Source organism: Canis lupus, chromosome 35 (genome assembly GCF_048164855.1).
Source record: "Canis lupus baileyi chromosome 35, mCanLup2.hap1, whole genome shotgun sequence".
NCBI classification, from domain to species: Eukaryota; Metazoa; Chordata; class Mammalia; order Carnivora; family Canidae; genus Canis; species Canis lupus.
Genome location: NC_132872.1, coordinates 24,562,466 through 24,576,190, shown reverse-complemented (window position 1 = coordinate 24,576,190; position 13,725 = coordinate 24,562,466). Strand labels below are relative to the sequence as shown.

Below are 13,725 nucleotides of genomic sequence, written 5' to 3'. Positions count from 1 at the left end.
CGTAGTCTTTGACAGGGCAGCGGCTCGGACCAGGTCTCCTCCCCCGCTCCCCGCCCCGCCGCCTTTCGCCGTGGGGACGTCGTGACGTTGCGTTCCGCCCGTCCCTTGCCGCCTCCTCCCTTTCTCCTTTCCTCTCCCGGAGCTCGTTCCCAGACTTCCGAGGATCTTTTACGACATTGAGTCTCAGGAGTCGGTCCCGGCGCCGGGTCCACTTTTCGGCAAAGTGACGTGGACGTCAACAGCAATGGCGGAAGGAGAAGAGGTCCAGCCCCGGCCAACGTCGAGCGGTGAGGGCTGGTGAGTGAAAGCCCGGGGCTGACTCCGGCTGCCCCTCGGTTCTTCCTTCCCCCGCTCCCGCCGGTCCCGCAGGCACCGGCGGGCGCCGGCGTGGAGCGCGGGGACCCGCCTGGACCGCGTCCACTGGCCTGCCCCGCCCCCTCTCCGGGCCGGGCCCTCTCGGTACGGGCTGAGGCGGGCCTCCGCGGGAGAGCGGGTCGCCCAGCGCCTGGGCCTCACCGCGGGGCTCCCGTGAGGGTCCCGGGGCCCCGGACGCGCTGGAGAGGCTGGCTTCAGGGCAGGGCTCAGCCGAGACCCGTGGTCCCGGGAGTTCCAGTAGGTTGGCTCGGGAGGAAGTTTCGGGGACGCACGTCCGAGGCGCGGGGCTCGCATCTGAGGACCCGGCCCTTGGCGTGACCCCGCGACCCTTGCCTGCGGGGGAGCGACGCGCCGGGGAGGATCCTGCCCACAGACTTGAGATGGTTCTTATTCTAGTTTTTATTTGTTTTGCGTTTCAACGGTTCTGACGATTCGGGCCCCACAAGTCGTTTTTCTTCCTGCCGCTTTCCCCAGAGCCCGACCGGGGCGGCCCCGGGGCTTCGCGGGAGCCGCGCTCGCCGCTGCCCAGCCTTTGCGCCTGCCCGGCCGCCTCGGGGCAACCGGGGGGCCCCTCCCGTCATGTTTTTGGTCGGCTTTATCCAGTGTCGCTAGTCTTCGGGAAAGGCCCCTTCCTAATTTTGAAATAGTTGATCTTTACAAGACGTTTTTAGGGACAGTATCATAAAAAAAAGATAGAGCCTTTAGAGGCTTTTTGGATTTTTATATTGAAGTACACTGACTGTATGTGTTAGATAGTTTCAGGTTTGCTTTTTCATCCTATGACATGTATACAGCTCGTGTATTAAGCTGTTGGCCTGAGAATCGTACGGGACATTTTAGACGTGGACTTTAATCCTTGAGAAAGAAACGGGATCATCGAAAGGTTCAGATAAGATAGTAACTGAGAAACCCAGCCCCGAATCCGCAGACGTCCAGTACCGCCTAGGTGCGTGCATGTGCACTCCAGGATTCGGCAGGAAGACGCACCGGTGACCTGGATGTAGTTTCTTTTCTCAATTTGCTTATATTGGAGCTGTGACAGTTACACTCGGGAGCAAGTTAAATTGATCCAGCTCTTTGGGAATGTGAGTGAAAGCGCTATGGGGTTTCAGGGGGGACAGAAGCGACTTCCACTTGCAGTTATTGGAGAAAGCGTCAAGGAAGCAAAGATGTTTGAATTAGGCCTTGAAGAGTCCACAGGATTTAGACTAGTGCTGTCCAGTGGAAGTGGAATGTAAGCCACATATGTAATTTAAACATTTCCTTTTTTTTTTTTTAAAGATGTAAAAAAAATTTAAGTAACCTCTGCACCCAACCTGGGCTTGATTGAACTCAAAGCCCTGAGATCAAAAGTTACATGTTCCGTTGACTGAGCCAGTCAGGTGCCCCTGTAATTTGACATTTTCTAGTAGCCACATTAAAAACCAAAACAAAACCAGTTGAAATTATTTATATCCAAAATATTACTTCAACATATTGTTAAAAGAAACCAATTAGACAGTTTTACGTCTCTTTTTGTAACACTTCAAAATTCAACATATATTTTATTTTACCTTTACCTTACATCTCAACTGGATCTAGCCACATTTCAAATGTTAAGTAGCCACACACGGCTGGTGGCTAACATACTGGATAGTGCATTAACTGGTGGGAAAGGGCTCTGAATGGAGTAATAGCCGGACCATGGACACAGGCAAGAAAACTAATGATTGTTTGGGGAGTAATGACTAGAACTTCGTAAATGTGCTGTCTTGGAAGGGTGAATTGTATCATAAACTGACTCTGATCAGCTTATTGGAGGCCATGAGGAGAAATGTTTCTAGAGTAAAGTATCTTCGAGAAGCTCTTAGGAGGATTGTGAATACCAGTGATTCACAGGCAAAGAACATGGAATTAATAGTTGTTAGCAGTAGCATGTGTTCTCTTCTACGGTTGCTGTATGTTTTTTGTGGCTTTCAATTTTTGTCGTTTTTATTTTTATGAATGGAGGAACCCGGAGGGGTTCTGTGGTTTCTGCTCTGCTTCCATTCCCATGTATGTAATCTTTTTCTCTGCGTACTCCACTCGGGTGTACCCTCAGAGCGAGTTTGAATACAGTCAGAGAAGACATTTGGATTTGGAGCCATAGATTTGGTAAAGCCTCTGTTCTTAGACTGGTGAAGAGGTTGTTATGGAAGGGGGAGGGTTTGTTCTTGAGAGAGAAAGAGAGCATGTGTGGCGGGGAGGTGGCGGAGGGGCAGAGAGAGAGAGAGAATCTTTAGGCTCCTCGCGGTGCTCTGTCTTATGACCCTGAGATCATGATCTGAGCAGAAACCAGGAGTTGGATACTTACTGCTGAGCTACCCAGGCGTCCCACTTCACGTTTTTATTGTACCTTTGTCAGATGGAAATTTTTCTGAAATGTGTTATATATCTCTTTGCCTAACCTGAACTTACCTCAGTGACTTAGGGTCATTCAGTTTGTAGATATAAGTGTGTAAGAATAAAACTAGGTCCCTGTCCTCAAGGAATTTGTGGTCTAGTTAGAGTAGGCACAGTTAAGAAGATCAGTTACTGTTATACTTCTGTAATACAGTGACCTGTCTAGGCAAAAAGGGAAGATTGTTACTATGTTAAATGGCCCTGTATAACCATCTCTTTTGAGATTGCTTTCTGTTAGTGTTTTTTTTTTCTGTTTTCTCTCTTTGTTGTTAGTGGTATTTCCCAGTTCTTAATCTGTGAAACTAGGTAGCTATGTTAAAATTAAGTATATATTTGTAAAAAGGCTCAGTATGGGTTCCAAAGATTTTTAAAAGTATAAGATGACACTTACCTATTTTCAGTTATGTTCTAGGCCAGTGCTTCTCAAAATTTAAATGTGCATTAGGATTACCTGGGGATCTTGTTAAAATGCAGATTCAGTAGATTTGCTTGGGACCTGAGATTCTGTATTTCTGACTGACTAGCTTCTAGGTGATGGCTATTTTGCTGGTTCCTGGACTATACTCTTTAGCAAGTTTCTAGATGATGTATGTCTCAGAATGATTTGGCTGGAAGAATTTCTCTCTATATATTATCTGTTATGTTTTCTCACCCAACGCATTATATTGCAATTTATCTGATTGCATGATTTATCATCGTTGTGTACATAGTGGACTTCTCAAGGGCAGTGGCTGATAGCAGGTGGCTCAGTGAATGTTTATTGACTCAATGACTTTTGTAAAACCATGTGCAATAGCATACCAAGCTGTCATTTCATATATATTTTCTAACTTCATTCTTTTTGTGAACCATGTAATTGGTTGTAAAATGCTCACTTTTTTATGGAAAACCAAGGATATCAGAAAATACTCAGCTCTCTAACTTTCTGAAACTTCAGAGGGTGTGGAGAAATTCTTTAAAAATGTTTATAGCAAGTTTGAAATTATTATTAAACATTTTTTTTTCTGTTAAGTAAACCCCTGTGCCCAATGTGAGTCTTGAGCTCATGACCCCAAAATCAAGAGTCTCATACTCTACTGACTGAGCCAGCTAGGTGCCAGCAAGTTTGAAATTATTTAAATTTAAACAAACTGCGGGTTTGTAAAAATCAAAGATGTTAAATTTTTACAGTTCAAAGTTTGATAATTCCTCTTCTCAGTTTTGAAGCAGTTAAGTTAGCCTTAGATTTGAACCAGAGTTTCTCATTTTCTGAGGCTTTCTTCCTGACATAATGCCTAAAAATCTAAAGCCATGATTTAAAAATGTTTTTATATAGATATTAATTTTGCAAAAACTGTTGGTATTCTGTTTAGTTTAAAATTTTTGTACAATATTCACTTTAAAGTCATGGTTTTATTACTAAACTCTTCTTAAATTATTGGTAAACTTTTCTTAAAATTATAAAAGCAGTTTATAAAGAAACTTTTATTCATCTGAAATGTGAATAGAATTGTTTTGGAGATAAAAGAGTCTTTTTGAAAGTTCTGTGCACTTTGTAAATAGTGTTCTCCGTGCTTCCCATTTCATAAGCATTGAAATATGAGGAGGTATTTAAGGAGTGGATGATTGCAATTCCAGACATGATATATTCAATAAAGAAATATATTTAATATGAAAGAGAATGGAACTCGTTTAAGAGGAATATTGACAACTTGTGGTTCTGGGCATACTAGATATTACTTTACAGAAAATGAAGAGAAAATAAACCTTACTGTCTTGAATTGGGGGTTTTTTAAGTGACACCTGTTTGATTTTGTAAACTGTAGGTAGAATGCAGACAACGATTAGAAATTAAGACTTATTTTGTTTATGTGATTTACATGAATGTTTTTCCTATAATTCACATTTTACAGTTTTTAAAGGTAATTCCTAAATAATAACTCACTTCTAGGATTTTGCTCCTGTGAATGTAAGTAATTGGCTTTTGCATGCCCCCAAAACGTATACAATTAATTTATTTTCGTTTATTTGTGCTTACTATAGAGAGTACAGGTGCATTCCCTATCTTAGAGGCAAGTCAGGTAACTCTGGAGCATCATGTTAAGTGTGCTCCAATACACAGCCAACTTACAAGTAGGTGTCCTCTGAACAGAATTGATAAACTATGCTTGGCAAATAATTGCTGCTGCTTATGCTAAAATGTGGATTCTGCTTGGTATAAACTAAAAACAGTGGCTTCCCTCATGTATCAAAAAGCAAAACAGAGTTTAGCAAAGCATTCAGCAGACCTTAACTAACTACTGGTTATATTCAAGCTGCAGTACGGTGTTTAAGAAAAAATTTGAGACCGATTAAAAACCAGAAGTTGCATTGTTCTTACTTGCTTGGGCACTTCCATTTTTTCATCCTTTTAGCCCTAGGGATGATAGGTGACGATATCTTCTGAAGATACCGACATACTGGTGTTTTAGAAATTAGACACTCTAGCAGAGTGGCATAGGATTATTTAGCTTGAAAGGGGACAGTACTTGAAATGATTTATTTAGATATTGAGAATTATAAATGGAAAATCAGTTCCTTATGTTAGTACAAGAACAAATTGTCTCTTGTTGAAATACAAGAACACTAAGAGCCAATTTAACAACAACAAAAAACCCTATTTCCTGAAATTTCATGTGTATTTGTTTTTAAGGGTCTAACCTTTGACCTTTGATCTGAGCTGAGAAAATGGTCAGTAATAAAATCACTAAATATTTTGTTTCAAGTTTCCTTTCTTTTTCTTGAGGGTTAAAGGAGTTTTTTCTTATCTTAAAGCTGACATAGCATTTCATAGTTGGGTGGGAATGGTGTAATATGTGCTTTTCTTGCTTTAAAGCAGTTACATAAAACTAGTTGCCGTGGTGATATTTAATAATTTTAGCAAACTATAAGAAAATATTATATGTTTGCATAGGGCTTTATCTCTTATGTATGCTTATATATACTATCTCATTTGATGCTTACAACAATTCTATGAGAAGGGGAAGTTACGAATTATTGTAGTTTTCTTGTTAGAGATGAGAAGACAGGCTTAGGATGGTCAGACCACAAATCCAGTTAGCGGAAAATCTGGGACTTAAATTTATATCTCTTTAAGCCCTATGTTCTTTCTAAAGTTGATTGCATATATACTGTGTACTTCACGTATATAACAGACACCTAGAGAGAGCCCATTTAAAAATATGCTAGTCCTGAGGCACCTGGATGGCTCGCTCAGTTGGTTAAGCATCCAACTCTTGATATCAGCTCAGGTTTTGATCTTTTTATCAAACAATAAGGTTGCAAGTTCAAGCCCTGTTGTTGGGCTTCACGCTGGGTGGGGAGCCTACTTAATTTTTTTTTTAATTAAAATAAACTAGTCCTATACTCAATCTTGTGTTTTGAAAGACACAATTTTCTAAGATGTGCATTGTTAAACATATGTATTTGTTATCTGCGGCACCTCTAAAGCTGTAAGGATGTGCATAAACTGTGTAACACATTGTCTTATATATACAAGAAGGTACAATTCATGATCGATATGGTGAGATGTGATACAGAGCATTATATACTATAGCTTTATATCTCTTTAGTTTTCATAATGTATTCTCGTATCCTTGCCAAAAATAAGTTTTTTGATCTTGAAACAATATGCTTATATATCACATTTAGATAATATGTACTTACATGTTTATATTTAAATGTATTTGTAAAAAAAAATAAATAAATGTATTTGTATAATTCGGTTAAGTATATTAATAATTAATATAATTATATTTCATGTACCTATATCATATATAAAATAGAATTATTTACAGTCTGTGAGAACATAGTAGTGATATTTAATTAGAAAATATAAGTAATTATACAGTTTAGTAACTATCAGCTCAGTAATTTTTCTGTTGTTTTTATTCAGGGATATTGGAGAAACAAGAAACTTGGTTTTTTGTTGTTGCTTTTTAAAAAGATTTTATTTATTTTTGAGAGAGAGAACACAAGGGGGAGTAGGAACAGAGGGTGAGGGAGAAGCAGATGACCTTCTCCACTGAGTAGGAAGCCTGACACAGGGTTCCATTCCAGGACCCTGGGATCAGGAGCCTAGCTGAAGGCAGATAGATGTTCAACCAACTGAGCCAGCCAGATGTCCCAAGAAACCTGGTTTTAATGTAACTCTCTTGTGGTTTCTTTCCCCTTTCAGAAGTTTCTAGCCTTTGTTTTGAAGTATAAAAGTGACCCATAGAAGAATGTATTTATCTCATATAGCTGAATAATTAAATACCGGCAATTCTTGAGTTTTATTTTGTAGATTCTATTTAGATTTAACCACTGACATGAAAGTAAGCGAGATTCTCTTTAATCAAATAAATTCTCATTGATGATTGGAATGCAATTTTGTAAAAAATCTATCATGTATTTCTTTGCCAAACCAATCTCCATTGGTAAAGTATCCTTGGAAAGACTTGCATTGTTGTCACCTCATTTGTAGTAATGTTCCTTTATTTTCTAAAATGATGGTTTCAAGGAAAGGAATGTTGGTAGCATTTCTTTCCTTATTGCATTTTGGATAAATTAGAAACTTGTGATAGAAACAAGTAAATGCTGTTTTATATTGACTTGTGTTGTTTTCATCCCATTCTTTCTCTTGGGCAAAGGACATACGTGTATTGTTAATAAACTGCTTTGGTGAGGCCGAGGGGTGGGGAACCTGTTGCATTTGTTTGTGCATTGAAAGTGCTGGAAAGTTGGGGTGCCTCGGTGGCTCAGTCAGTTGAGTGCCTGGCTCTGGATTTCATCTCAGGTCATGATCTCAGGTTCCTGACATGGAGCCCCACATCTATCGGGCTCTGCACTCAGTGGGCAGTCTGTTTCCCTCTCCCTCTGCCCCTTCTCCTGCTTGTATATGCCTGTGAATATGCTCTCTTTCTCTCTCAAAAATAAATAAGTAGATCTTTTAAAAAAAGTACTGGAAAGTCACCTCATATGTAGAGAAAAGAAGAGTATGTTAGAGACTTTTTATTTTGAGGAAGTGTGAAAGAGGAAAGGATTTGGAGCACTGTCTAAAGTCAACTTCCTTTTTTTTGTAGAGAAGATATTCTTCCATTGTGCAAGGAAAATCTTACGGCAATTGCATTGCAACATTACACATAGAGTAAAGTTATGAGAAGCTGCTTTTTTTATTTTTTAAGGAGTACACTTCATTAGTATTATCTGTATAGTTTGATCTATGTGGATTATGGACCAAAAATAAGTTTGAACAGGCACTGAGGGGGGCACTTGATGGGATGAGCACTGAGTGTTATTCTATATGTTGGCAAATTGAACACCAATAAAAAATAAATTAAAAAACAACAAAAGTATTTCTTCTTCCAATAAAAAAATAAGCCTGAAGATTTTTTTAAAAAGATTTTATTTATTTATTCATGAAAGACACACACAGAGAGAGGCAGAGACACAGGCAGAGGAGAAGCAGGCTCCATGCAGGGAGCCCGACGCGGGACTCCATCCTGAGACTCCTGGTTCATGCCCTGAGCTGAAGGCAGATGCTTAACCACTGAGCCACCCAGGCGTCCCAAGTCTAAAGAGTTTTTTTTTCAAGTCTAAAGATTCAAAGCACTGTTCCATTTGTAGTGACTTAATATTAGTAGCTTACAGATCAGTGTTCTATGATCTCTGTCTCCTTTGCCTTTTGTACAGTGCTGAAATACTACTCTATAGCACTGTACAGTTAGGCTTGTTAAGCACAGGATGACTAGATTTACACCTTCTTTCCTTGGCGCAAGATCCTGCTTAAGCATAAATTCTGGAGAGGATTGTATTATTTGGTAAGGGAATCTCCCAAAGCTACTTTTGTGGATCTGATCCTGATACAGAGTTTCACTAATTTTTTTTTTTTTTTTAAAAGCTGGTGAATGGGATTTTTTTCTCTTGGCATTGAAATATACAACTTGTTAAAATGCTGTAATAAGTGTGACAGAAATCCAGATAACTTGAAAATTTTGCCATTACCAGATTGTGCTTTCATGGACAGTAAGGTATCATGGTCATTTTTTAATATGTCTCATACTGTTTGTTAGAAAGTTTTGCTGGTTTGAGGGGACATGGGTGGCTCAGTCGGTTAAGCATCAGACTCTTGATTTTGGCTCAGGTCATGATCTCAGAGTTGTGAGATAGAGCCCCATGTTAGGCTCCACACTGGGCATGGAGCCTGCTTGAGATTCTCTCTCTCCCTTTCCCTCTGCCCCCCAGGCCCCCATGCCACCCTGCTCACCAACATGCGCACGCGTTCTCTCTCAAAAACAAAACAACATTTTTTATAAAAAAAGTTTTGGAAAAAAAAAAAGTTTTGATGGTTTGAGATTGGTATTTAAAAATAAGTTACACATGGGTGCTTGGCTGGCTCAGTCAGTAGCACATGGGACTCTTAATCTCAGGGTTGTGAGTTCAAATCCCATATAGAGTTTACCTAAAAATATATATAAATAAATAAAAATAAGTTACACAGTACATATTATGGTCATGAACTTATTCCGTATCTATTTCAGGAGTGAATGTGTAACAAAGTTGTGTGATTTTCATTTCTACCAAATATCACACAAAATATTCAGGAACTAATTAACGAGTATTGGTGTAGTAGTAATTTATAACCAGTTTGTTAACAATAGTAGCAAAATAAATTCAGACAAAGCTTTTGTTGCTGATGTTCTCATGACCTGGGCATTAAGAAATAACCAGAAATAAGGTGGCACAAAGTAAGTCTTGAAACCGCAATTTTAACGTGTGCAACTTGACACTGTTACACAATCTGCTGGTACTTACAACTAGTTAGCTGGTCATTTTTGAGTTTTAAATAATTGATCAGAGGCTTGTACCTGGATGTAATATGTCATATATATGTATATATTTATATATTTATATTTATATTTATATTTATTTATATTTATCTATATATAGGCAAGCTGGCCTGTCATGGTTTAATTTGTGCTCATAGTGATGTACATTCCAGGCAAATTTAAACAGGTTATATACACATGAAAGGGACCTCCTCCCACCTTTTTTGAGTGGGTTTCAGATATTAGGACTTGAGATAAACTTTGGAATTACCAGCTAGAATATAGGCTACATGAGAGCACGACTTTTTGTTCACTGCTAGATCTTTGGTACCTCACACGGTGGCTGGCAGGTAGTGATGTTCAATATATATTTATTGAAGGTTTGAATAAAAGACTACTTTTGGGGGCACCTAGGTAGCTCAGTGGTTGAGCGTCTGCCTTTGGCTCAGGTCCTGATCCCGGGGTCCTGAGATTGAGTCCCATATCAGGCTCCCCAGAGGGAGCCTGCTTCTCCCTCTATGTTTCTGCCTCTCCTTGTGTCTCTCATGAATTTTTTTTTTAAAGTACTTTTTGGCAGGGAAGGAAAATTCAGAGCAAATATTAGAGAGAGGTATAGGAAAGTTATGGAAACTTAAGGAGAGTGTTTTAAGGAGAGAATATAACTTTGCAGAGTTTGTAAAGAGAACAAGGACTAAAGATAGATGATTAATGACTTTTTGGGCAGTTTTAGTAGGAAGATGGAGAGTTTGAGTGGATGAGGAGAGAGTAAGTAGAGATGAGTGGTGACTACTGTTTTCAGGGAGGTAAACTGTAAAAGGAAGGAGAGAGATGACTTTGAAAGGGAGTAGGTCATGTATAAGACCTGTGAATAAGCATATGTGGAAATATTTGAGGAAAGAATAATGATCCCAGGCTATTCTTTATATTTGTTATATTTGTCTTTATATTTTTGAATGCTAGAAGTTCTGAATCCATTTTATCTCTTGGCTCTGTTTAATACTGCTAGCTGATTCAGGAGTTTGAGTAGTATCCTGGAGAAATACCATGTTTAAGATGTTTACATAGCAGACTTCGGACTTTTATTTTTCCTTAGTAGTGGAAACAAAATTTTAAACTTAGCTTTTAAATTTTTGTTTTTATCAAACAATAATATATATCTTAGACCCTGACCACTTTAAGGCACAAAATTAATTTTTTAAAAAATTGGGAAAAGAATTGGTAATTGGTTGGTATCTGTACTTTTTTTTTTTTTTTTAAAGATTTTATTTATTCATAGGAGGTACAGAGAAAGAGAGAAGCAGAGACACAGGCAGAGGCAGAAGCAGGCTCCATGCAGGGAGCCTGATGTGGGACTCCATCCTGGGACTCCAGGACCACGCCCTGGGCCAAAGGCAGGCGCTAAACTGCTGATCCACCCAGGGATCCTGGTATCTGTACTCTTCCCAGTTTAAGTGATTAACATATATTCTAGATCCCATGTGGGGTTTTTTGGGTAATTATAGAAAAGGACTAGATTTTAAGAATTTGGAAAACTGGTGAAGTTGATTTGGTTTACTTGATAGACTGAGAGGCTTTGTGAATTAATTTTTTTTTCTATTTCAGAGAACATCCTATCCAAAGTGTTTTAGAAATTTCTCTCACTATGCTCAAGTGGCATTGTGTTATTCTGAAGTTGAATAGACTATGAGAAATCATAGAGACCATCTAATTTGCTGGGAATGATTACTAATTGCATCATTCTAGGGCTGTTTCATTATTTTGTATAAATGCTTTCTTTTTTTTAAGATTTTTTTTTAATTCATGAGAGGCATAGGCAGAGGCAGAAGCAGTCTCCACGCAAGGAGACTGATGTGGGATTCGATCCTGGGACTCTGGGATCATGCCCTGAGCTGAAGGCAGACATTCAACCGCGGAGCCACCCAGGCGCCCAATGCTTTCTGCTTTTTAAAAACCATTTATTGAGTGTTAGTTTTGTCTTTAAATATTTATTCTTAACTAAATGAAATGTGACTTAGTGTTCCTACATTTATGTTTTCTTTTGTCCTCAAAGTTTAGCTTTTTCTACATTTTATTATTGTCTCATTTGTCTCAGGATTGGTGTCACATGTACCCGTAAATGGTTAATGTGAACAGCTTACTGTCCGACACTTTTCCTTTGGAAAATGGTGCAGGCTTCAGTGCCTATGGAGACTATTCAGAAAGAGAAAGTTGAAAAAGACAGATTCAGGCAAGCTGTAGGCATTAAGTTGGAATGGAAAGAGGAATGGAAGGGAAACTGGTAAAACAGAATCTGTATGCTGTATAAATACTTCCCAATACTTTAAATTCATTGGTACCTGGTACTATCCCCATTTTATAGATGAAGAGTAAGTTTGTATTCTAGGTCACACAGCTGTTAAGTGTATAGAATCTGGTATCACATTTTCTGATTTTAAATTTTATATTACTTTCTCTATAATATGTTGCCTCTAAGCCTTAATATCCTCAATTCCTTGGTGGCCTTGCTATTGAGCTATGTCAGCTGTTGAGGAGTTTGTTCCTTTCCCACAATGGTAGTTAACATGTAATGCTATCAACTTGAGGAATTAAAGAGTCAAGGCAAGCTCTTACCCCTTAACCCAAGGTGTGGCTCAATCCCTTCATAGTGACATACTCCTTCATTGAAATGGTAAATGAGGGTTTGATACAGTAGCTTCATTTGAAAGCCTTAAATTAAAGCATCTCTAAACTTTTTCTGATGCAGTTACTTCTTTTGTAATATTTTTATTGACATGTAACTTAGGTACCATAAAATTTACCCATTTGAAGTATACATACAGTTCAGTGGTTTTAGTATATTTAAGCGTCAGGCAGTTATCACCAAGATGTAAGTTTTAGACTATTTTCATTACCCCTCAAAGAAACCCCCTACCCAGTAGCAGTCACTCTCATTCCTTGTCATCCAGACCCCTGACGACCACTGATGCACTTTCTGTCTCTCTACATTTGCCTACTTTGGACATTTCTTGTGAATGGAATCATACAAAATGTGGCCTTCGTGTGGTTTATTTCACTTACCATAATGTTTTCAGGTTTTTCAACGTGTTATTTGTATCAGTACTTCATTCCTTTTTATTGCTGAGTAATATTCCACTGTATGAACATACTACATTTCATTCATTCATCAGTGAATGGACGTTTAGATTCCTTTTACTTTTTGGCTATTATAAATAATACCATCATAAGCACTAATGTACAAGTTTTTTGTCTTTTTTATGAGGTAGAATTTATATAACATTAAATTTTACCATTTTAACATGCACAATTCAGTGACATTGAGTACATTCACAGTTATGTATAACCATCACTCACCACTATTCATTTCCAGAATTTTCCATCATCCCAAACAGAAGCTTTATAATTAATAAACAATAACTTCCCATTCACCTCTCTTCTCTCTAGCCCCGGTAACTTTTATTTTCTATCTCTATGAATTTGGCTATTTTAGGTACCTAATATAAGTATAATCATACAATCTTTACTATTTTGTGACTGGCTTACTTCACTTAGCATTTGTCTTCAGAGTTCATCCATGTTGTACCATATGTCAGAATGTCCTTCCTTTTTAAGGGTGAGTAATATTTCATTATACACTCACACACACACACACACACACACACACACACCACCTTTTGTTTACCCATCCATTGATGCATGTTTGGGCAGTTCCCAATTTTTGGCTATTGTGAATAATGCTGCTATGGATATGGATGTACAAATAACTGTTTGAGTCCATGTTTTTAGTTCCTTTGGGTATATACCCAGAAGTGGGATTGCTAAATTACATGATAATTCTCTGAAGTTTTTAAATAACTGACAGACCTTTCCACAGTGGCTATACCATTTTACGTTCTCACCAGCAGTGCATAAGGATTGTAATTTCTCCACATCTTTGTCCTTTTTTTGATACTAGCCATCCTAATGGATGTGAAAAGTAGTGTGTCTTTTTGATATTAGCCATCCTGTGAATGTGAAATGGCATCTTATTGTGCTTTTGATTTGACTTTCCCTAATGGCTAATGATGTCGATTGTCTTTTCATGTGCTTATTGGTCATTTGTGTA

General features: G+C 38.5%; 1 protein-coding gene across 3 annotated transcripts in view; it reads left to right on the top strand.

Moving 5' to 3' along the window:
* The first annotated feature begins 94 nt into the window (after positions 1-94).
* The window catches only part of TBC1D23 (TBC1 domain family member 23), a 56,576-nt gene continuing 42,945 nt past the window's right edge, over positions 95-13,725 (top strand). Inside the window, exon 1 of one of the 3 annotated variants that reach the window (XM_072812246.1) lies at positions 95-297. In XM_072812246.1, coding sequence (XP_072668347.1) covers positions 245-297 — 53 coding nt within the window. In that variant the 5' untranslated portion in view covers positions 95-244. Of the gene's footprint in view, positions 298-1,441; positions 1,461-13,725 lie in introns of those variants that run through there. The other 2 variants (XM_072812244.1, XM_072812245.1) reach the window with 2 other exon arrangements.